Here is a 20,673-nt window from a genome sequence, read left to right as displayed (position 1 = left end):
TGCCCCAGGAAGCCTTCCCCTCCCCGCAGCCCTCCCCCCACCTCCTGACTCAGACACTAGCCACATGACCTTGGGGAAGCCTCTCCTTGCCTCTGCCTCATCTCTGTCCCCTGCACGATGAGGGATAAAAACAGTGCCACCTTATGGGGCTGATGGGAGGGCCGAGTGGCCGCGGCTCAGTAAGCGATGGCTATGATTACTGACCCTCGGAGGGTAGTGGATGCCAGCCCAGTCAGGTACCACCAAGCAGTGGCGTGGGTTCAGGGGTTTTCCAGTCTCCACAGGGCCACTCTCAGGCAGCAGGATCAGCTGGGGGGCTCTGTACAGCCCCTGTGACAGGCCAGGGACCTAGAGTGCCTCCAGGGGTCTCTGTACAGCCCCCATGACAGGCCAGGGACCCAGGGTGCCTCTCAGGATAAAACCAGAAAAAGCTCTGCTTTTGTAGATAGAAAGAACTGCCTTATAAGGAAGTGAGACCTCCATCCCAGCAGGTTTGTGCAAGTAAGAGATCCATTCATTTATTCAACTAGCATTCACTGGGCTCTTCCTTCTCAGTTCTGGGCCCTGTGTTGGGCACCGGGAATTGGGAGAGACAGAAAGAGACCCAACGCCGCCAGGGAAATCTACCATCTAAGAAAACAAGAGATACTGAAGGTGCCAAACCGATCCCAGGCCAGGTCTGCCCAGTCCTGTAGAGGTGGCAGAGGCTAGAGAAAAAGCAAGAGGCCCTTTGGCATGAAGGGGGCTTGGGGACCACTTGGGGTGGCTCAGTGCACGTGCTTTGGCCCTGCAGATGTAAGGCCAGGCCCCACCTGCTCTGAGCCCCTCAAGGCCATCATCACAAGGGCCTCCTGGTGCTCACTCTCTCCCTGCCCTTGTCCACCTTGACCACAGCTCAGTGCTGGTCCCCAGAGCCCCACCCAGCCCGATACCCAGTAAGGAGTGGACAGGAAGTATCTTTGGAGGGAAGGTTCTGCTGGCAACAGGGAATGGAGGAGAGAGGGGTGGCTGTCTCTGCTGGGACAGGGACGAGGGCATGGCTGGCCCCAGGCAGAGGGTGGGCTCACCCCTTGCCCACTTTCCCGCCCCACAGCATCCATGACTCCCCCACACCCCCACCCTCCCGCCCCAGCCATGGTTCCCTGGGGAGCGGGCTCCAAGGAGGCCCAGCAGCCAGACCACCAGCTGCTGCCCCCTCCCCATACAAACCCTGGCCACAAAGCACCTCCCCCCAGCTCTGCCCGCCCGCGGTGACAGCCTCTTGGCACCAGCTTTCCCCTTCCCTCCATCTGTCAGGAGCCGGTGCAGACAGACTGTGAGAGCCATCAGAGGAAGTAGCAGCACTGCTTGGGCCCTCCCCACCCCTGCCGCCCCAGCACTACCCCCCACCCCAGGTCCTTTCTCTCCCCACGCCTGTGTCTACCTTTCCCTTGCATCTGTCTCCATCTTTTCCGACTGACGAAGACACTGACAAAGTGGGGGTGGGGAGGAGAAGAACAGCCAGCCAGGGACCCCCACTTACTGGTAACCACCACACATCTCGGCCACCACACTTGACCTTCTCCTCAGTCATTAAGGAGTTGAAATCCACTGAGCCTGTGGGCTCAGTGTCCCCATCTGAACAACTGGCATAGCAATCCTGCTGAGCCCGCCTCTCAAGGGATAGGAGGAAAATGCCGTGAAGAACATAAAGGGCAGCAGGAACGCAAAGGCAGGGCCGTCGAGGTAACAATCCTCACCTTACTGATGTGATGTTATTGATGTTATTGACGTGAGGTGAGCAGGGCAGGGCTGGGGGAAACCAAGTCTCAGAGAGAGCTGTCACTCAGCTGCGTCAGAGGCAGGGTCAGATCAAAGGCCAGGCGTCCTGGCTGTGTCCACACCAGCACCCCAACCAGGATGCTCAGCCCTGGCTCCTTTAGACCTTCCAAGGAGCTCTATGTCTCCTTGAATTCTGCCAAAAGGGGGGGAAGAAATCAGCTTTTTTTCTTTATTTAGAGTGAGCCCTGCCCAACTAGCAGCAGAATCCACAGGTAATGGGGAAGCCCTGTTGCAGAGCCGGGGGGAGTGGTTGCAGGAGTTGACAGAGTGCAGGCTGGCGGGCCAAGTGTCCCATTGGACATGAGCTTTTGTTTTAAAACTGGGGCGGTTCCAAGCAAATGAGGACAAGCTGGTCACCCTGCGTGGGAGCAGGCTCTTGGTAATGCCAAAGCGCTGGCCAACGCGGGGGCGGGCCTTTTCAACCAACAGAGAGCAAAACCCCTGTCCCCCTTAATCCCAGCAAAGCTTGGCCCGAGGCCCCAGAGGCCCCAGGATGGGGGGCAGGGAAGGAAGTTCTGGTCTAGCTGCCATCTTGGGACCCTGTGGGGCCATGTGTGACCCCGACCGCAGCTCAGATGTGCCCGGGGAACAGGGGAAGGAGACTTGGGTCCTCTACCCCTTTTACCTCCAAGGAAGCTCGAGGTTCAGAGAAACCAACTGCCCAAGGTCACATACTGAGTTAGGTGACCAAGGCCTGCTTTTCCATCTGCAGATCCTCCCTAGGTCCTGGCACAGAGCAGGCCTGCAGTGAATGCTGGAGCTCAGACTTGAAGACTCCAGTCCATGCCAGGTGCTTCTCTGGGGCTCACACGTGGCTCAGGAGCATGCAGCACAAGGAGCAGAAACACGGCCTGGCAGGAGGGGACCTGGGCCTATGCCAGAGATCCCCACCCACTCTCCTCCCCTCCCCCTCCTTGGCAGGCCCTGGCCAGGTCCCCTGCCCCATCCTCCTGAAGCCTGAGTCTGTGAACCACAGGCTCTTAATCGGACCATCTCGGTATGCGGCAAGGATGGAGGGAAACACAGGGACAGAGGAGCCCAGAGCAGGCCCTGACCTAGCCAGGGTGGGAAGGCTCCCTGGAAGTGGTGACTATTGAGGCAAAGTGGGACTGAACAAGCAGAGGAAGGGTCTTCCAGGCACGTGAGAGTGTGAAGATGCCTCTTCGACATCACTCACATGGCGGGGGGGGGCGGGGGGGGGGCGGGCGGGGGGCTGGAGCACAGAGCCGAGGGTTTTGGGGGGCAAGAAGATGGTGAGGTCCGGGGCTGGAGATGCCAGGTGCGTGCTGGGTCTTGAAGGACCCTGAAGGCCAGCCAGCAGACTGTCCTGTGAGTGGTGGACCTCCCTGCAGGGCGCCGAGCAAGGGCAGGACAGTGCTCTGAGTGTTTGAGCGCTCTTGGCTGCAGAGCAGAGAACAGACAGGAGGGAGGGAGCAGAGGCAAGGCTGGGGCTGCTGCCCTGGTCCAGGGAGGCCGCAGTGGGATGGAGTAAGGGCCTGGGCCGTGAGCGGGGGAAGGACCAGGCCACGAGGGCTATTAGTGGTAAGGGAGAAAGGGGCTACAACGACTCCTAGATTCCTAACCAAGACATGGCGGAGGTGTCTGCGCTGTGCACTGGTCTCGGGGGCAGAGGAGGTCCAAGCACCACCCTCCAGCACCCAGCAGCAGGTTCTTGCAGGATCTGTCGCCTTGCTGACCAGGAGACAAGCTGTCTGTAGAGGTGTCACCATTACCTCTGGACACAGCACATCTGTCTTCAGCCCCCACTTCATAGGGAGGTAGGTCACAGCTACAGAAGGCAGCCAGTATTTATAGAACCTGAGAGTGTGCAGCCCACCAGGCCCCAAGAAACAGTGGCCCGAGAGGGAATAGGCCTTACTCGAGGTTATATAGCATGTCAGCTGTCACAGGCCAAGAAGGGATACTAAGCAGGCTTGAGGTGAAGGTAGGGGGCAGAGTCTGTGAGCAGAGGCCCCAAAAACAGAGGCGGGACCAGGACAGGGCAGGAGTGTCACAGGAGGCAGATTTGAGGTTGAAAGGAAGACAGATTCTCTAACAGGAAGAACTGTCTAGGGGCAGAAAAAGCTCTCAGTTGCTGAGTTAGCTCCCTGTCCCTAAGGTATTCAAGCAGATACCTCCCCCACGCCCACACCCAGCCCCTGGAGTTGCTGGAGGGAATTCCCACATTGGGATGAGTATGGAAGCCGGCTTTAGCCAAATGAAGATGCTTCTCCCAAGAGCCACAGCTCACTCAACACAGAGTCACCAAGGCTTGCCTTGCGCCAGGCTGGGGACATCCAGGGCAGGTGGAACAGAACAAGAGAAACCTTCTCAGTCAGTCTTCCTCATCCTCACCCAGGGAGATGAGGCCAAAGCTGGGCAGGGGGCACAGGGTGGAGGCCCTGGCTGCCCAGGCTCCATGTCACAGGTCTAAGGGACTGGGCACATGTGGGGCACAGGGTCAAGGGCTGGACAGGGTCAGACACAATACAAACTCCTCCTACACCCCACCCCTCCTGGAGGTCCCCAAGGCTCTGGGCTCATTTCCTAATGAGGTCCCTGGAAGGACTCTTCCTAATTAAATTAGGACAGTAAGTTATGGCCTGGGGCCACAGGAAGAAGCAGGGACAAAGGAAGCCCTTCCTATTCCACCCAGCAGTGAGCATCTCCGCGTGGGAGGGGACACCTAAAGGTCAGTTGGGAGACAGAAGTTCAGAGGAAGAGGTCAAAAGAAGCTGAGCAAATCATGTGCAGGCACTGCTCTCAGGGCTTCTCTTAAATAAACTCATATTCATCCAGCCACTTAAAGGGTTAGGTGTTGGCTCCATTTTAGAGACAAGTGAAGTAACTTGCCTAGGGCCCCACCGCTAGGAAGTGGGGAAGTATGGACTTGCCCCCAGGCAGCCTGGTTAGAGGCCCTGCTATTCTCTGTGTCACAGTGGGGTTACTTAAGGATGAGGTGATGCAGGAGCAGTCAGGAGGAAGGGGACCTGGGGGGTCTTTGTGTCTGTGGCTCCCACCTGGCCACAGAGCAAGCAAAGGTTTGGAGTCAGACCTGGACAAGGGTCAGGGAATCCGAATTTCAAAAGCTGCCCAAAGTGACTCAAGCTCCTGATGCAATCCTCACAGGTGGGAAAACTCAGGCTCAGGACAGGTCAGAGACTCACTCAGGTCCCTCAGTAAGTCAGTGACAAGGGGAGGCTCCCTGGCTCCCGATGTGGTGGCACTGAGAGCCTGGGGGGACGGGCTCTCAATAGGACAACAGTGACAAGGGCTAAGGCCTCTGCTCCCAGGGGAAGAACTCAGTGCAGAACCACACAGCCATCAACCTCTGGGCCCTGGTGTGGACCTGTGCCCAGCGCAGGAAGAATTGACTGGTTCTGCAGGACCCAGTGAGGCTTCAGCTACTATACCAAAATCAGGAATTGCTCATTGTCCATGCGCATGGGCCTCCCCGGTGGCTTACATGGTAAAGAATCTGCCTTCAATGCAAGAGACCTGGGTTCGATCCCTGGCTTGGGATGATCCCCTGCGAAGGGAATGTCCACCCTCTCCAGTATTCTTGCCTGGAGAATTCCATGGACAGAGGAGCCTGCAAAGAGTCGGACGTGACCGAGCGACTAACACTTGCACTTTTTCACACAGTGCAGGAGTCTGAGGTTCAGGTTTGAGGGACTTGTCCCAGACCTGCAGCTAGGATGTGAAAGACTGCGGTGGAAACTGAAGTCCAGCTGACACTGGGAGGCCATACGAGCCCGTCAATCACCTCTGAGAAGCAGGCAGTTGTTCAGGTAGAGGAAGGAGAGCGCGGAGACATGAGAGCATCACGTGTGCAGCAGATATAAAGCCTGGGGCTGCAGGTATTAAAGAATCGGCCTGGTCAGACTCAGCAAAAAAATAAACAGGCAGAAACTCCCAAGTGGAGGCATGTTCTACTAATAAACTGTTGGTTCCAGCTTTGCATGTTTGGTTTAGGCCACATCCCCTGGGTTGGGGTTGTGAAGGGTTGGATTTCACACCGCTTACTCTGGGCCTCCTGGGCCACAGAGAACAGCGGCAGCTCCTTGGACCCCCACACCTGGGGCCTGGCCATAGCAGAGCTCCAGTGAACTCCCTGGTTCTCAGGGGGAAAAGAGAATCCCAGAGAATTAGAGCTGAGAGGGGCTGGGAGATGCCCCACTCCTAATGAGTAGAGACCCAAGAGGGTCAGGAACCTGCATACGGCCAGTTGGTGAGGTAGGAGCCGGGGTGGAGCTGAGATGGGCCTGGACTCCGGGCCATGACGTTTCTATCAAGCTCAGCCCTCTGGGTGGGGGGTGGGTGGGTGCAGACAGTGGGCTGCAGGCTGAGACTTGGAGGTGGAGAGAAGCTGCCATGGCAGGGGGCAGGCTGGGAACAGAGACTGCTGGCACCTCGCCAGCTACAAATAATTCCCCGCCACAAACAGCCCAGTGGGGGGCTTTGGATTCAGCTTGGCTGGGCGGCCTTGGCCGGCATGGGAGGAAGGGCGTCACCGTGTCCCTGCCGCCTCCGTGTGTCTGGAACGGTCACCTCCCTCCTGGTGCACACCCCCTCTCTGAGGTGCACACCCTGTGCACACGCACATGTACTGGGACACACGGTGGAGAGGCGGCTGAGGGTGATGGGGGCAGCAGATGGCAGCTCAGAGTCTAGGAAGCAGAGAGGGCAGGGGGGTGGGAGGAGCACTGGCCTGAATATCCCTGGATTCTCGCCACCAGGAAAGCCCACCCTGGGCCTCCAGCTATTCAGTCCTGCAGCTTAACCTGGGCCGATGGGCCCTTCTTGCCTCTCATCAGCTTCCAACTCTCTGATGTTAAACGGACCCACTGGGGAACCAAGGCCCCCTCCTAGATAACTATGCCAGGCGCAGCTGGTTAACCAGGTCTTCTTGTTTCTCTCTGCTTAACCAACTCCCCCAGGCCACCCAGGAGGCAGCCACTATGAGGCCTCCAGTGCAGATGGCGGTGGATGAGGTGATTCCTACAGTCCCTCCCAGCCCAAGAAGCTGCTGTTCTCCAAAGCAGCCGAGTCCTCCCAACTGGCCAGATGACCTACATCTCTCCTGCTGCTATTTCAGCAGTTGCCCTCTTGTCATGTCCTTGGTGGAGGAGGAGGAGGAAAGCTGCTGATGGTCCCTTCTACTTAGCTGTTCCCCGTGCGGAGATCATGGGCTTGGGAAGGGAAGTGGGGTGCTCATTTCAGGGCCAGGTCTGGACAGAACACTTTATATCAGCCTGGGTACCTCTGAGAGGTAGGCTCATTATCCCCATTTCAGAGACCAGCGATCTAAAGCTCAGAGCATAAGACCCATACCAGGAACCCTGGCTAGTGGGTCACAGAACTAGTGGTCTGACTCCATTTTTCTCCATCACTCCACAGCATCCAATCCAATCACAGGCACAGGAAGAAGGCAGAAGGGAAAGCAGCCCAAGGAACCTGAGCCTTAGGGCTAAGTTCTGGAAATGGACCCTAAATAGTCCAGCTACCCTCCATCAGCCTGCCTGGAATCCACCCACAAAGCCAGCTACACTCACACCAACCTTCACCAGGCATCAAGGAGCTTGAGGGCCACAAGACCCCTTCCCCCAGGCCAGGACTCACCCTGAGCCCAGCTCCAGGGAGAAGAAAACTGCTCAGAGCGCTGGTTACAGTGCAGGCGGAGTATGGACCAATGGGTGAAGGGGAGATGACGTTCAGAGAGGGAGAGTCCCTCACCCAGGGTCACACAGCAAGTTAGGGGCAGGGGCAGAATCACTTTTATAATGCTGTGGAGGAGATAGATTCTACAAACATCATGAGAAAAATGAAGACTGGTTGTGTTCCCTCTTGTGTTCTCTGGTGGGGGTGTTCTCCTTGGGGCCAGAATACAGTTGTCCTTTCTCCTCACTTTGCTTTGTGCGGCCTGGATCTGGCTGCTTTGTCTGCCCCCTGGGACTGGGGTGAAGTGGCCCTGTGCTCACGGAAAAGGGAGGTCCTGTGGACTGCCCACCTGGCTGGAAGGGGCCGCAGGGAGTCGGGGTGTCATGAGATAGGAAACCGTCTCCTTGAGGGGGAGCGACAAGGTGAGGAGGAAAACACATGCTCAACCCTGTCTTTCCCAGGGCTTTCTTCTTCTTAAGAGAAGAAGCAGAACAAGGCACAAAGTGTAATCCTGATATTTACCCCAGCACTGTGTAGACAGGAAAAAAAATAGAACCAACTAAATACAAGTCTATCCATAGGAGACTATGTCATTAAATCAGGGAAGATTCATGCAGTGGAATGCTATCTAGCCCTTTAAAACGATGATCGGCATCTACTGTTCTGACACAGAAAGATGTACATGTTGTAGGGAGAAAACAACTGGCATAACACATGCTCATTTTGTAAAAAAAAAAAAAAAAGCACATGAACTCGCATGCAGAGAATACAAGAACATTTCTGGGAGGACAGGCAGCTCCCACAGTGGTATAACCACATGAGAAACTCCTGCCTTCCTCTTTTCACTTTTCTGAATTGTCTGGGTGTTTTCACTTTTTTTAAACAAGTACGAAACTATCTTCATATAATCAGAAAAACTTTCTTCCATTGGAAAAATAAATGAAATCAATTGAAGTGAGTTTTGGCTTGAGCACCACCAGTAACAGGCTGTGTGGCCCCAGGTAAGTCCCGCACCCTCCCTGAGCCTCAGTTTCCTCAAGAAAATGGGGATGATAATGAACTTCTGCACCACCTTCCCCACAGAGCAGCTGTGAGGCACAAACTGGAAAAAGCCATATTGTGGTTCTAACAGGCTGAGAGGGCCAGAAACTGAATAGTCTGCAGAGCGGCTGGTGTAAAGTCCCTTGTGGAACTCAGAGCCAGTGACCAGAGGAGGGCGGTGGCCACATGACCATTCCCGTGGACTCCCAGACTGGCAGACCTCAGGGAGGCTTTGGGCTGCCATATCCAAGGGGCGGGTGTGTGGAGGCCGAGAGGAATCATGGGAATTGTGTGGACCTAGGAGCCCCATGGCCCTGCTTCTCTGGGTGACTCTTCCAGTCACTAGAGGGTCTTGATAATAAGCTGGGCTCTGCACCTGCAAAGCACTTGGCTTGTGGGCACCTGGCCTGGCCTCTGCCAGGGACAGAGAGGTCAGACCTGGTGCAGGGGGATGGGGGAGCTCACAGTTGGGGCCTCTCCTGAGCCACTCCAACCAAGGGGCTATTCCTGGGGCCTATGACATACGTGGCCTATAAGAGGAGCCAGGGCCACACGACTGGTGATGGAAACTGCTGCTTCAGACTCAGCTCATGCTCAGGGGCACCGAGGGGCCAGTGCTGCTCAGGAGGGAGTCCGTACACCCACTGGCAGGGGTTGGCAAAGACAGATGCCTGGGGTACCTAGAAAGGAAGAGGGGCCACAGCACACCCCCACGTCACTCCCACTGTAGCTGTGACTGGGATGTGTGAACATGTATCTCCTCCTTTACCTGTGTCACACTGTAGCTGGACAGGCATGGCCCAGTCCTGTCGCTGACCGACCAACGCATCCAGGGCAAGTGACTTCGCTTCTCAGAGCCTTGGCCTCAGGTGACCCAGCTCACAAGAGAGGACCTTACTATGGTCCCTAAAGGACACCCAGCTCCCTTTTCCAGCCTCAAGGACCCCTCAGGGGCTTCTCAGAGGCCCCTGGGTCCCCCATATCTGACTGATACTAGATTCCCACTCTCAAAAGTGGGGGACATTTCCTCAGTCCATTCATTCATTCACACACCACTCAAATGCCTTGGCTCTGGGCCAGGCCCTATGGTCCTCCACCTCAGATACTCCCCAGCAACCACAAGCTCCTACAATGGGCTATAACAAGGGTCCACAAAGCCATGGCATCCAAACATAGGAGAGGTTAGATCACACAAGGAAGACAGGGAAGGCTTCGTGGCAGAGGTAATGAGCTGGGTTTTGAAGGATTAGTAGGAAACAGAGCAGGACAATCCAAGCAGAAGGAAAGTATGTATGAAGACCCGTCGGCGAATTGCCTGGGAGCCAGAGAACCAAGAGCTTTCCTGGTAGCTCAGCTGATAAAGAATCTGCCTACAATACAGGAAACCCCGGTTCAATTCCTGGGTCAGTAAGATCCCCTGGAGAAGGGATAGGCTACTCACCCCAGTATTCTTGGGCTTCCCTGGTGGCTCAGATGGTAAAGAATCTGCCTGCAATGCAGGAGATTTAGGTTCAATCCCTGGGTTGGGAAGATCCTCTGGAGGAGGGAATGGCCACCCACTCTAGTATTCTTGTCTGGAGAATCCCCATGGACAGAGGAGCCTGGCGGGCTACAGTCCATGGGGTCGCAGAGTCAGACATGACTGAGCGACTAAGCAGAGCACAGCACAGAGAACCAAAGTCAACATTTTGGATGACTTGGGTTCTTGGCCTTTTCTGGAGGCAAGATGGTGAATAGGAAATGACACTCTTTGAGGTTACCTGCATCAGTGACATATCGCTGGGGCCTCAGTTTCCCTATCTGTATAATGGGAACAGTAACCACCATCCCCAGGTAATGGCCAAGGAAGACCCTTGGAAACTATGGAGGGTTACATTCATGGGGGGCTATGTGAGGAGAGGACCTTATGTTGGGGCTCCGTGCTGTCTCCAGAGAAGAGGGTCCCTCCCAGACAGAAACCTGTAGTCCAAGGAGGCATCACTGGACACTGCAATCCCTCACCACTTCTTCCACACCCTCTGAGCCCCAGGCCCTCTGACCTCTACAGGGTAATCAGAGCTTGGAAAGGAAGAGCCCGAGGAAAAGTCCAGGCTCCAGAGTGGACAGGCCTGGGTCAAGTCCCAGCTCTAGCACTCAAACATCATGACACTGGCCAAGTGACTTCTCTTTGAGCCTCGGTTTCATCATCTTTAAAATGGAAATAATAAGAAAACAGCCCTCAAAGGGTTGTGAGTAGCAAAGCCACTGAATGCAGATTGTCCAACATGATACTAGGCGCGGGGTAAATAGCCTGTATCGAGTGTTAGTAATTCCCTCGAGGGAGCTATTTCGGCATATTCCTTGCTCAGCACAAGGTTGGCAGGACAACTTGGAGAAGAAGGATCTGGGACCAAAGGAAGAACAGGGACAGGCTATGGGAGCTCAGGGACCAGGGAGGAAGAGGACAAGAGGTCAGGGAAGGCCACTCGGGGGAGGTGGCACCTCCACCAGAACTTCAGACTGGGCGACGGGGCATGTGGGCAGGTGTTATCAGTGCTGTTTAGATCCAGGGCCCTGGGGCTTGGCTGCACGGCCCCCACAGCAGGGCCCCACACCCTCTCCTCAGCCCAGGGCTGGCTTCCTGGGGGTGGCACTGGCCTAGGGGTCTGACCTGGACCAGAACACTTACTTCCATTTGCTTATAGCCCTGAAGGGGCGCAAACAAATGTGTACTCTCCTGCTCCCTCAGCCCTCTGCTTCCTCCCTCTCTTCACCCTCTCCCTGGGGGCATCTCTCTGGCTTCACCTGCTGCTGCTATTTCCCCAAGGAGAGAAAACTGTCAAGTCAGTTTCGTGCAGACAACTCAAAGGACTAAGAGGCCCGCTGCACTCAGAACCCTCGGCAGGACTGAGTGAGCCCAGGGGGTTTCCGGAGGGGAACTTGGTCCCAGGAGAGCCCGCAGGAAGGCCCATGGGAGAGTCTTCAGCAAACACTCCCAAGGCCTGCTGGGACCAAGCCATGGAGGCACCATCCTGGGCCCAGGGAAGGGAGAAGCTTGGGGTTTGCTGGGGGCCACAGGGTTTCCTCCCCTTTCCAGGCACAGATAGGTCATAAACCAGCCTCGGGACTATCATTTGGCCTCAGGGAAGGCTTCCTCTGCCCATCCCAGGGCCCCAGACACTCATTCATTGAGACCAACCAGACTGGTTTGGTTCACTTCTTCCCTCAGGCCCTCCCTGGGTGACTTTCTCCATTCCCAGGTTCAACTCAGGGCTGAATGGCCTTGGGGCTACCTCCACTAGGGCTCAGCAACTCTGTGGCTGGGGCAAGTCTCAGAAATGGGAGCCTTGAGACCTCTGGCTAAGCAAACAAGAGCAGGAGAAGCAGGGACATCTTGGCAGACAGATATCTAGTCTTCAGTGAACTCCTCCAGAGCAGACAGACCCATTGCCATTCACTGAACACCTACTGCTTATCCAGGCACATTATCTCACTTAATCCTCACAACACTTCTGGGAGGGAGAGACTAATACCACCTCCAAGGCCATTCAGCCAGAGGTCACAGTTGGGATAGAAAACCAAGAGTGTCTAATTGAGGGCCACATTGAGTTATTCCAACACCAAGTCTCTAACTCCCCTCTCTTGACTCCTGTGTCTCAGCCCTGGAGAAGGCTTTCTGAAGGAGGTGAAACCTGCACTGACAATTCGAAGGTGACAAGAAGAAGGCTGCCAGATGAGGGAGCAGAAAGTGTTCCACACAGATGGAACAGCATGTGCAAAGGCCGTGAGAAGCAGCAGGAAAGCTAGAACATGACAGAAGTCTGGTGTCACAGGTTCATTCACAGGAAGAGCAGGAAGGGGTTGGAGGGCAGTGGCCATCAGGAGCTGGTCACAGAGGCCCATATGCAGAGGAGTCTCAGCTGACCTTATGCTATGGGGACATGGGAGCTTCAGGAGGACTCTGAGTGGTGGAACCAGCAGTTCAGATGAGGAAACAGAGGTTCAGAGAGAGCAGCACGGTCTGTCAGATGTCTCCATTCAAAAAAGGACACGAAGCTGGGCCTGGTGTCAGGGGTGTTAGAATGGCTTAGGTCAGGTGGCACGCCGAATACCAAATGCAGTGTGCAGCCCCAGCCGGAAGTGGTGGCCAAGCTTTAATTATTTACAAGGCCACTGCCCAGCAGGCCTCAGCACTCCTGCAGCCAGGCCTCGCCTAGCTAATGAACTCTCTGCCGGGGAGACCTCACTGCAGCCACTGCTTATTAAACTTGAAGTGGAGGAGTGACAAAGGCTAGGAGAACAGGGCAGCCTAAAAGAGCCTGAATAGGTAGGGAAAACTGAACATACAACCGGGCCACCTGTCTACACAGCACACCCACACAGAGAAGCTGGAGGGGGATGAGAGGGAGAGGCTGATGTCCCCTCAAAATGAGGAAACAGAGGCCTGGGAGGACTTACCTGAGGCTACCAGCTAGTGCTTGATGTGGCACACATTCCATAGTTGGGTGCCTGCATTCAAACCCAGCAGTTTCAGTTTACTGAAAAATCATACACCCTTGAGCCTGTTCTTAACCCCTCTGTGCCTTCGTAAAACGAGGATGTGCGCAGGTGACTTCATAGAGTCACCCCGTTTTGTAGACTCGAGGAGCACAAGGTGACGCATGTAGAATCCCACCACAGCAAGAACTCAGTAAATGTTCACTGTTCTTGCTATTGCTGCTCTGGGAGCAAAGGGCTGGCTGGAGACCAGAACCCCGGTCTCTGCCCCAGACACTAAGGAGCAACAGGAAACTGAGGCCAAGACGCCGGCTGGTCTGTGTGGCCCAGGTGCGGCCAGGAACCCCACCCCTTCCCTTGGCTGGGCTGCCCCTGAGCTTCCAGCCCCTTCCTCCACTTTGAAGGCCCTTTGAGCTGGGAACTGACGCCCCATGAGCCTTTCCCTTTCCCATCCTGCCAACTCTATTCGAAAAGGCAAGTCCCATCCGTTGTGGGTTAAGTTTCAGCACTTAGAAGGTCAAGTTCCAGCTCCAACCATGAGGAGCTGTGTGACTTTGGGGGCATCAGGTCACCTCTCTGAACTCCAGTTCTTCCTCTATAATGTGGGGCCTGTATCATCTATTTCTAAATGCTAAGTCCTAATGAAAGTGAAAGTGTTAGTCGCTCAGTTGTGTCTGACTCTGCAACGCTATGGACTGTAGCCTGCCAGGCTCCTCTGTCCATGGGATTCTCCAGGCAAGAATACAGGAGTGGGTTAGCATTCTCTTTTCCAGGGGATCTTCCCAACCCAGGGATTGAATCCAGGTCTCCTGCATTGCAGGCAGATTCTTTACCATCTGAGCCACCAGGAAGGCATCAAGTCCTGAGGGAATGGCATTAATTACCATCTTTCAAGGCCTGGCTCAGCTTCTCTTCCTCCAGAAAGCCTTCCTTGGCTTCCTCCAAAGACAAGCTCCCTCCCCCCAACCTCCATCTTCTCACGGAATTCATGGTCGGCATTCTAGCCCCTTTGGGAGCTTGAACTCATTTTGCGGCACACAGACTTCACTTACAAATTGCAATCCCCAGTTTACAAGCTAAGAGGTACAGAGGTGGAGTGGCTGAGGCCCTCTCACAGGGTGGAAGGGGTGGAATGATTAAATATAAGGCAGGGAGGACAGTTCCAAGCAAAGCAGTTTGGGCAGGTGGCCCAGAATGGAGGGAACTTCCCAGATGGGGAAGGAAGAGGTGACAGAATACCATTTTCCAACACCTGGCCCCATACAGCCACTGGATCTTGCAACCCTTTCCTAACCATTTCTCTCTGTGACCCCTAGGAGTCCCTTTCTAAAGACCTTGGTGGTGTGAACTCACATCCATTCCCTTCTCTTCACCAGCCCCATGTGAAGACTTTCTATGTGTATAATCTGTGGTAAAGGAATGGCTACCCTCATTTGGCGGATGATGAAACAAGTCCAGGAAAGTCCAGTGTGTAGGATCAATACTCGATACTAACAGCCAAGCCCTCAATGTCAGTTGTTTTTGTTCACTAACCCTTAGTGAAAAACAACAACAAAAAAAACCCTTAGTGAACCCTTTTGTTCACTAACCTCTGACCCCACCCCAGCCATCTCAGAATGAAAGCAGGAGCCCAAAGTGGTCATCAGATTGGCCCTCGCCCCGCCACCAGCTACTTCACTCTTTCTTCTTGCCCAGAGCCTTGAACGGAGATGAGAAGCACTGGGATCACCCTCCTGGGTCCTTCTTCACCACACTCCCACCACCACCACCACCACCACCACCACAGATAATGCCCCTGAGCTAGGAGGCAGGCGGACACCCTGACCAAGTTCCGTCACTCTCAGCTGCATGACCTTGGGCAAATCACTCAACTTCTCAGAGCCAGAATTCTTATCAACAAATGAGAATGACAAGAAACACTGTTGCTCTTCACAGCCATCCTCACAAAACTGTTGCTATGCAGACTCAGGGAGATAAAGTAAAACCAGCCCAGAAACGTAGTTCCTATTTCCCTACCTCATGCTTAGCACTCCTACTAAAAGGGACCACAGAAGAACAACTCCCAGCGAGGAGACTCACTGTCATATTTTACCCTGACCTAGGCATTTGCAGAATTTCAACAGAATTGGGAAATGGTCAGGATCATAATTAGGCTAAGAACTCTGGAGTCAGATGCTTAAATTTAAGCTCCTACTTAACAGCTCAATAGCTGTGGGGTAAGTAACTTAATCTCTCTCTCCAGTGCCTCTTTTTTTGTGTGGGGTTTTTTTTTTTTTTTGGTCTGTAAAATAGGACTGTTCTGAAGATTAAAGGAATTTATATAAGACACAGTGGTAGACTTCCCACAGTGGTGGACACACAGCTAACAGTCAGCCCATATTAGTTACATCCCTTTAAATGACATTTCTAGAACTGATCCTCAAAAACAGGTCAGGAATCATTAGCCCAAGTAGTCAGGAGAGGAAAGACAGGAGGGAAAGATGTACCCATGTCACACAAGCAAATCTGGGATCAGTTCAGTTCAGTTTGGTCGCTCAGTTGTGTTCAACTCTTTGCAATCCCAAGGGCTGCAGCACGCCAGGCTTCATTACCAACTCCAGGAGCTTGCTCAAACTCATGTTCATCGAGTTGAGTCAGTGATGGTCTGAGAATGAACCTGGAGGCTGACTGGCTGGCAAACCAAGGAAAAACAAAACAAAAACAAAAACTAGAACTCAACAGACAATGCCAGTCCAGGTGGTCCCTCTACCCCTTGCCACTGTGTGGAGCTGTGGGCCAGTTGCCCTCATCCCGCAGAAGCTGTGCTCCCTGGCCTGGGCGGGGTGGGGGCGGGGGGTGTGGGAGATGGAGAGGTGGGGGCGGGGGGGGGGGGGTTGTAGGGGGTGGGAGTGGGGTGGGGTGGGTCTGTTCTCCAAAGTGCCCCAGTGCCTGGCAGACAGCAGGTGCTCAGTAACAATGGATGAATGACTACCTGTGTAAGTGTTTATAGTCTTGTTTTTCTGTTCCTGGAACTACATTCCTTCCACTGTGACAACTGCTTGCTAACTCGCTTCAGGTTCCGCAGACATCAGAAACCGCGTGCACTTCAAGAAAGAACTTCCAAAGCTGCTGCACCCGGGTGCCGGCGAACACCACACTCAGCAAAGGCGGTCGGCCACCTCATGTAGCCCGCGGTTCACGCACGGCCCTGGGATCCTCACGCCCCTTCCAGGAAACAAACTCTTCCTTCTGGGGCCCTCCTTCCTGCTCTGCCATGACTCACTCCTGGGCCTGGCTGGCAGGAGACCGCAGTCGGCCAACCAGGGTGGCACAAGAAAGGTTTTCACCGTGACTAGGCAGAAAAGCAGCGGGCGCCAGCGCCCGGCCTGCACCTACTACCCAGGGGATGAGCGGGGGTGTGACCAAGGCGGGGCCAGGGCAGGGCCCCACCGCCCGGGGCGCCAGAAAACTGCACACCCGTCCGCTCCACGATTGGCCTGCTCAGACCACAGAGACCTATGGGGTGGTCCTCCCACAGCCAATCAGGGGCCCCAGAGAGCCCATTCATTCACACAACGCTGCAGGAAAAGAAGCGAGGCTAGGCCCAGAGTTGCGTGGAACTTTGAAACGCGCGCGCGTTCTGTGGTGTCGAGGCTGGAGTTCCGGAGGGCCTGATCGCAGAAAGCTAGACGCGTGTAGGGGCTGTCGCTTCGCCGCCTACAGATCCTTCCCAGCAGTCTGGGCGTGGCGTACCATCCTCCCCGGCCCCGCAGTGCCGGGTTCCGCTCCGGCCCCAGCGGGACCCGCGGGCCGCCGGGAACCGGCCGGGTTCCTAAGTGCCCAGAAGGAAGCGGCTCCCGGGCGGATTCCTGGCGGCAGCCTCCGGCAGTAAAAGCCCACACAGGTGGCCCGGCGGAGGCTGCAGCCACGTGGGCGCTAAGCAAAGCGTCCCCCCACCGTTCCCTCCTTCCCCGGCCAACCACTCACGGCAGTCGTCCTCGTCACTGTTATCCGAGCAGTCGTCGTCCTCGTCGCACCTCCACACGGAGGGGATGCAGCGCTCGTTCCGGCACCGGAACTGGTTCTCGTCGCACTCCTTGACCGACCCTGCGCGGGGGGAGAGGAGGCGTGAGCCGGATCCCCAGAGCATAGCGGTCCCGGCCGCGGGGAGGGGTCTACTGAGTGAAGCAAAGGGGGCGACGCTGAAGCCAAAGACTTGGAGGCCTCTGGCACCCTCGACCAGGAAGGAGGGCAGGATGATAAGGGTTCCAGGGATGACGGGCTGCTCTGTGGCACGACGAGGCCAGGCACACACAGTCGGTGTCACACCATTTTGATACACTCCCCATTCAGAACACTCACCCGCCCACACGGCCCATAATGAGAGATCCACACAGACACAGCCCACAGGGAGCCCCCCGAACACGCCGCGACACGCGCACTAGGCGCTGCGGGCACATCCCCCTCGCACGCAGCCCCTCTTTCTCTGCAACACGCAGGGGTCGCCGGAAACGCATTGTCAGCCGGGGAAGTCTCTTGGCTCTGCTCATCGCCGCCGCGGAGCGCGCGTGTCAAATTAACCCCAACGGCGAGAATCACACAAGCCCTCGCGAAACCATCAGTGACCAACCCAGCAAAGTTCCTGGCCCCCACGGCGCCCATCCCCCAAGAACGGGTGCCGGGGGTCAGAGCCCACTACACAAGAGAGCCGCGAGGGTGGGGGTCGAGGGCAAATTAACGGAGACCTGGGTCCCCAGGAGTATATCCTGCACAGGCGCCCCGCTGCCTGTCCCGGGCTCAGGGACCCCGGCGCAACCCGCCCGTCGGCCGCCGGGCATTGCTTTGTTGGCCGCTCCAGCGGCTCAAAGCCGGGCCGGGCATCGGCCGCACGCACCTTGGCCGCCGTGCAGTGGATCCGCTGCCGCCGCCGCGAGATGCTGGAGCTGCAGCAGCAGCAGCAGCAGCGCCAGCGGCCGGAGCGCGCCCCGCTCGGGGCGGCCCATGGCGGGCCCCGGGCTCCGGCCGCCGCGCCCCGCGCACCCTGTGCAGCCGCCTCGCCTCAGCCCACCGAATCCTTGCCGCGGCGCCGGGGCTGCCGCTGCCCCCGCCGCCGCCGCCGCCGCTGCCGCCCGCCCCGGCTCCTCGGCTGCATTTCAAGCAGGTTTCGTGACGCTCGGCGGCGGGGCGGGCTCAGGCTGGGCGCGCGGCCCCGGGCCTGGGCTGCTGCCGCCGGCGCGCGCGCCCCCTTCCGCTGCAGCCTCCGCCCCACGCTCCTCCCTCTGACGCCTCCTCTCCCTCCTCCCTCAAGCTCTTGGTCCGCTTCTCGGTTGGTACGTTCTCAGTGACCCTGCTCAGGGTCCCCCTCGTGCTGGGCGTTGCAGACGCTGGGATGAGCCAGGCAAGACCTCTACCCCTAGAGGTAGCAGATGGCCTAAGGGAAGCAGCACAGGCTGCCTGGAAGAGGTGACAGGCTGATAGGAGGCTGAGGAATGCCAAGGAATGAACCTGGGCGGGATGGAGACGATGTTCTCGGGTGCACAGGCCTGTGAATGTACACATGGAGTAGGGATGATAGTGGATAGGGGTTGGGGTACCAGGATTCATGTGATCTGGGAGAAACTGGGGGAGCAGGAATGGACCTCTGCACCCCTCCAAGGCTCCAACCCAAATATCACACATCCTTGTACCTGGTTAACGTGCCCATGCTGCATTCTCATATGAATGCAGTTTGTGAGGCCAAGGATAAGAGGCAGGTGGCTTGGGCCTGGTGGACAGACTTGATTCATTCATTCTCATTGGGTCATCCTGTTGGGCCAGGCAGAGGGGCAGACAATCAGGGGGACCAGCAGGGACAACGGGGTTGTCTTCGCTGTGATGGTGAAAGGCAGAGACTGGAGGCCCCCGAGAAGGGGTGCCTTATCCCTGCTAATGGAGGACTCACACGCAGGGCTGCTGTCCGCCCCTGCTGGCATGAATAAGACCCCTCCTCTGGAAAGTCTCAGCCCCACTTCACGCATTCCAGAGTGCAGGTGACTAGATTTTAGTTACCTCCTGATAAGCAAGCCCCAACCAGCACAGCCTTTTTGGACAAAGAGTTTTAAGTGCGCTGGCCACTAAAAGAGCCAGACTTGAAGGTGGTTAGGCCCAGTGCGGGTCCACCTTCCCCTCCTTTCTGGCTGTCTCACCTCCATGGCAGGGATATAGAAGAAAGGGCCTCAGGAGTTGTTAGCCTCAGGCCTAGAAGTTACTCTGTCTCATCAGCAGTCCTATTACTGAGCTGTATGTCTTCCCACAAAGGGCAGCCCATTGGCAGTGTTTGTGACCACCCCATGAGGAGGGTTGCAGACCCCAGAGAGCCCAGCAGGTGCTGCTGCCATCACCTCTTCTATCTTTTGTTCATTCAGTCATCCAACGAACACATTCCAGCCCTGCTCTGTGTCAACCCTGGGCCTAGGAGTGCCAAGGTGAATCAGACAGTCTACCAGCTTCATTGCTGGGGAGACAGACCATCAACCAACAGTCGATGAAATGCAGGCATACTTTCAGCACAAAATTATGGAGCACCTGCTATGTGCCTGACATTGCCCAGGGATACAGTATAGAAATAGATGGCATTCCTCCTTGCCCTCCTGCACCTTAAATCTTAGTTGGGAGAGAGAGACACAAAAGCAAGAAAACAGAAACAAAAAAATGACCATAATTTCCAATCATCATAACTGCTATAGAAAAAATAAAGTAGGATGATGTGAGAGTAATATGAGGTAACTTTAGAGAGGTGATCAGAGAAGGCCTCTCTGAGGAGGTGATATTTCACTGAATGGCCAAGGATGAAACTACCGTAGATTGAATGTATCCTCCCAGAATTACATTAAAACCTAATCTTCATTGTGAAGGTATTTGAAAGTTGTGTCTCTGGGAGTCAATTAGGACATACATGAAATTAGTGCCCTTAGGAAAGAGGCTCCAGAGACATCTCTGGCCCCCTCTACCATAGGAGGACATAGCAAGAAGATAGTCATCTATGACACAGGAAGTGGGCTCTCACCAGACATCAAATCTGCTGGCATCTTGACCTTTCATTGCCTTGACCTTGAACGTCTCAGGCTCCCAACAAATTTCTGTTGTTTTCAGGCGACTCAATCCGTGATATTTAGTTATGGCATCCCCAGTGGACTGAGACAAAATCCAACCCTAGGAAGATCAGCTGCAGAGGCATTCCTGGACAGGAGAGCAGCAGACAGACTCCTCCAATTGGGCTGGAATCTGGTAATAAGGAGAAGCTGGGTGAGCAAGTAATGTCAGAGAGAGCAGCAAGGTTCTGATCACATGAGGGCTTTGTAGGCCACAGCAAGAGGTCTGGATTTTGTTCCAAGCACAATGATTCCCAATGTGACAGCGGGATGCATAGGACTGGATCCCCTCTTGTAGCCAAAACTGACCACTTCAGCTTAGCACCTCCTTCACTTTGTGGTCTCAGAAAAGTCATTCCCCATCTGTGAGCTTCAGCTGCTCATCTGTGAAGCAAAAATGGGGAATTTCATAGGTTCATTTTAGTTTTCAGATTGTGTGAATTGAAGTTCACAGGCAGCAAGGTAAAGAGATTAAGAGCATAGGCTCTGGGTGAGACTGCCTGGGTTTAAGTCTGTTCCTTCTCTTTCTAGCTATGTGATATTGGGCAACTCACTTGACCTCTAT

At 55.5% G+C, this 20,673-nt stretch overlaps 1 protein-coding gene across 15 annotated transcripts in view; it reads right to left on the bottom strand.

Moving 5' to 3' along the window:
* LRP8 (LDL receptor related protein 8) overlaps positions 1 to 18,094 on the bottom strand; it is a 78,176-nt gene extending 60,082 nt beyond the window's left edge. For 12 of the 15 annotated variants that reach the window (XM_061411907.1, XM_061411909.1, XM_061411912.1 and 9 more), the window contains exons 1-2: positions 17,873 to 17,996; positions 16,966 to 17,085 (exon numbers count right to left, since the gene is read on the bottom strand). In XM_061411907.1, coding sequence (XP_061267891.1) covers positions 16,966 to 17,085; positions 17,873 to 17,981 — 229 coding nt within the window. In that variant the 5' untranslated portion in view covers positions 17,982 to 17,996. Of the gene's footprint in view, positions 1 to 16,965; positions 17,086 to 17,872 lie in introns of all 15 variants that reach the window. The other 3 variants (XM_061411902.1, XM_061411903.1, XM_061411906.1) reach the window with 2 other exon arrangements.
* Between the last annotated feature and the right edge of the window lie 2,579 nt (positions 18,095 to 20,673).

The sequence above is a fragment of the Bos javanicus genome, chromosome 3 (assembly GCF_032452875.1).
Source record: "Bos javanicus breed banteng chromosome 3, ARS-OSU_banteng_1.0, whole genome shotgun sequence".
Taxonomy (NCBI): domain Eukaryota; kingdom Metazoa; phylum Chordata; class Mammalia; order Artiodactyla; family Bovidae; genus Bos; species Bos javanicus.
The sequence above is the reverse complement of the archived record's forward strand: the minus strand, read 5'-3'. Positions and strand labels throughout refer to the sequence as shown.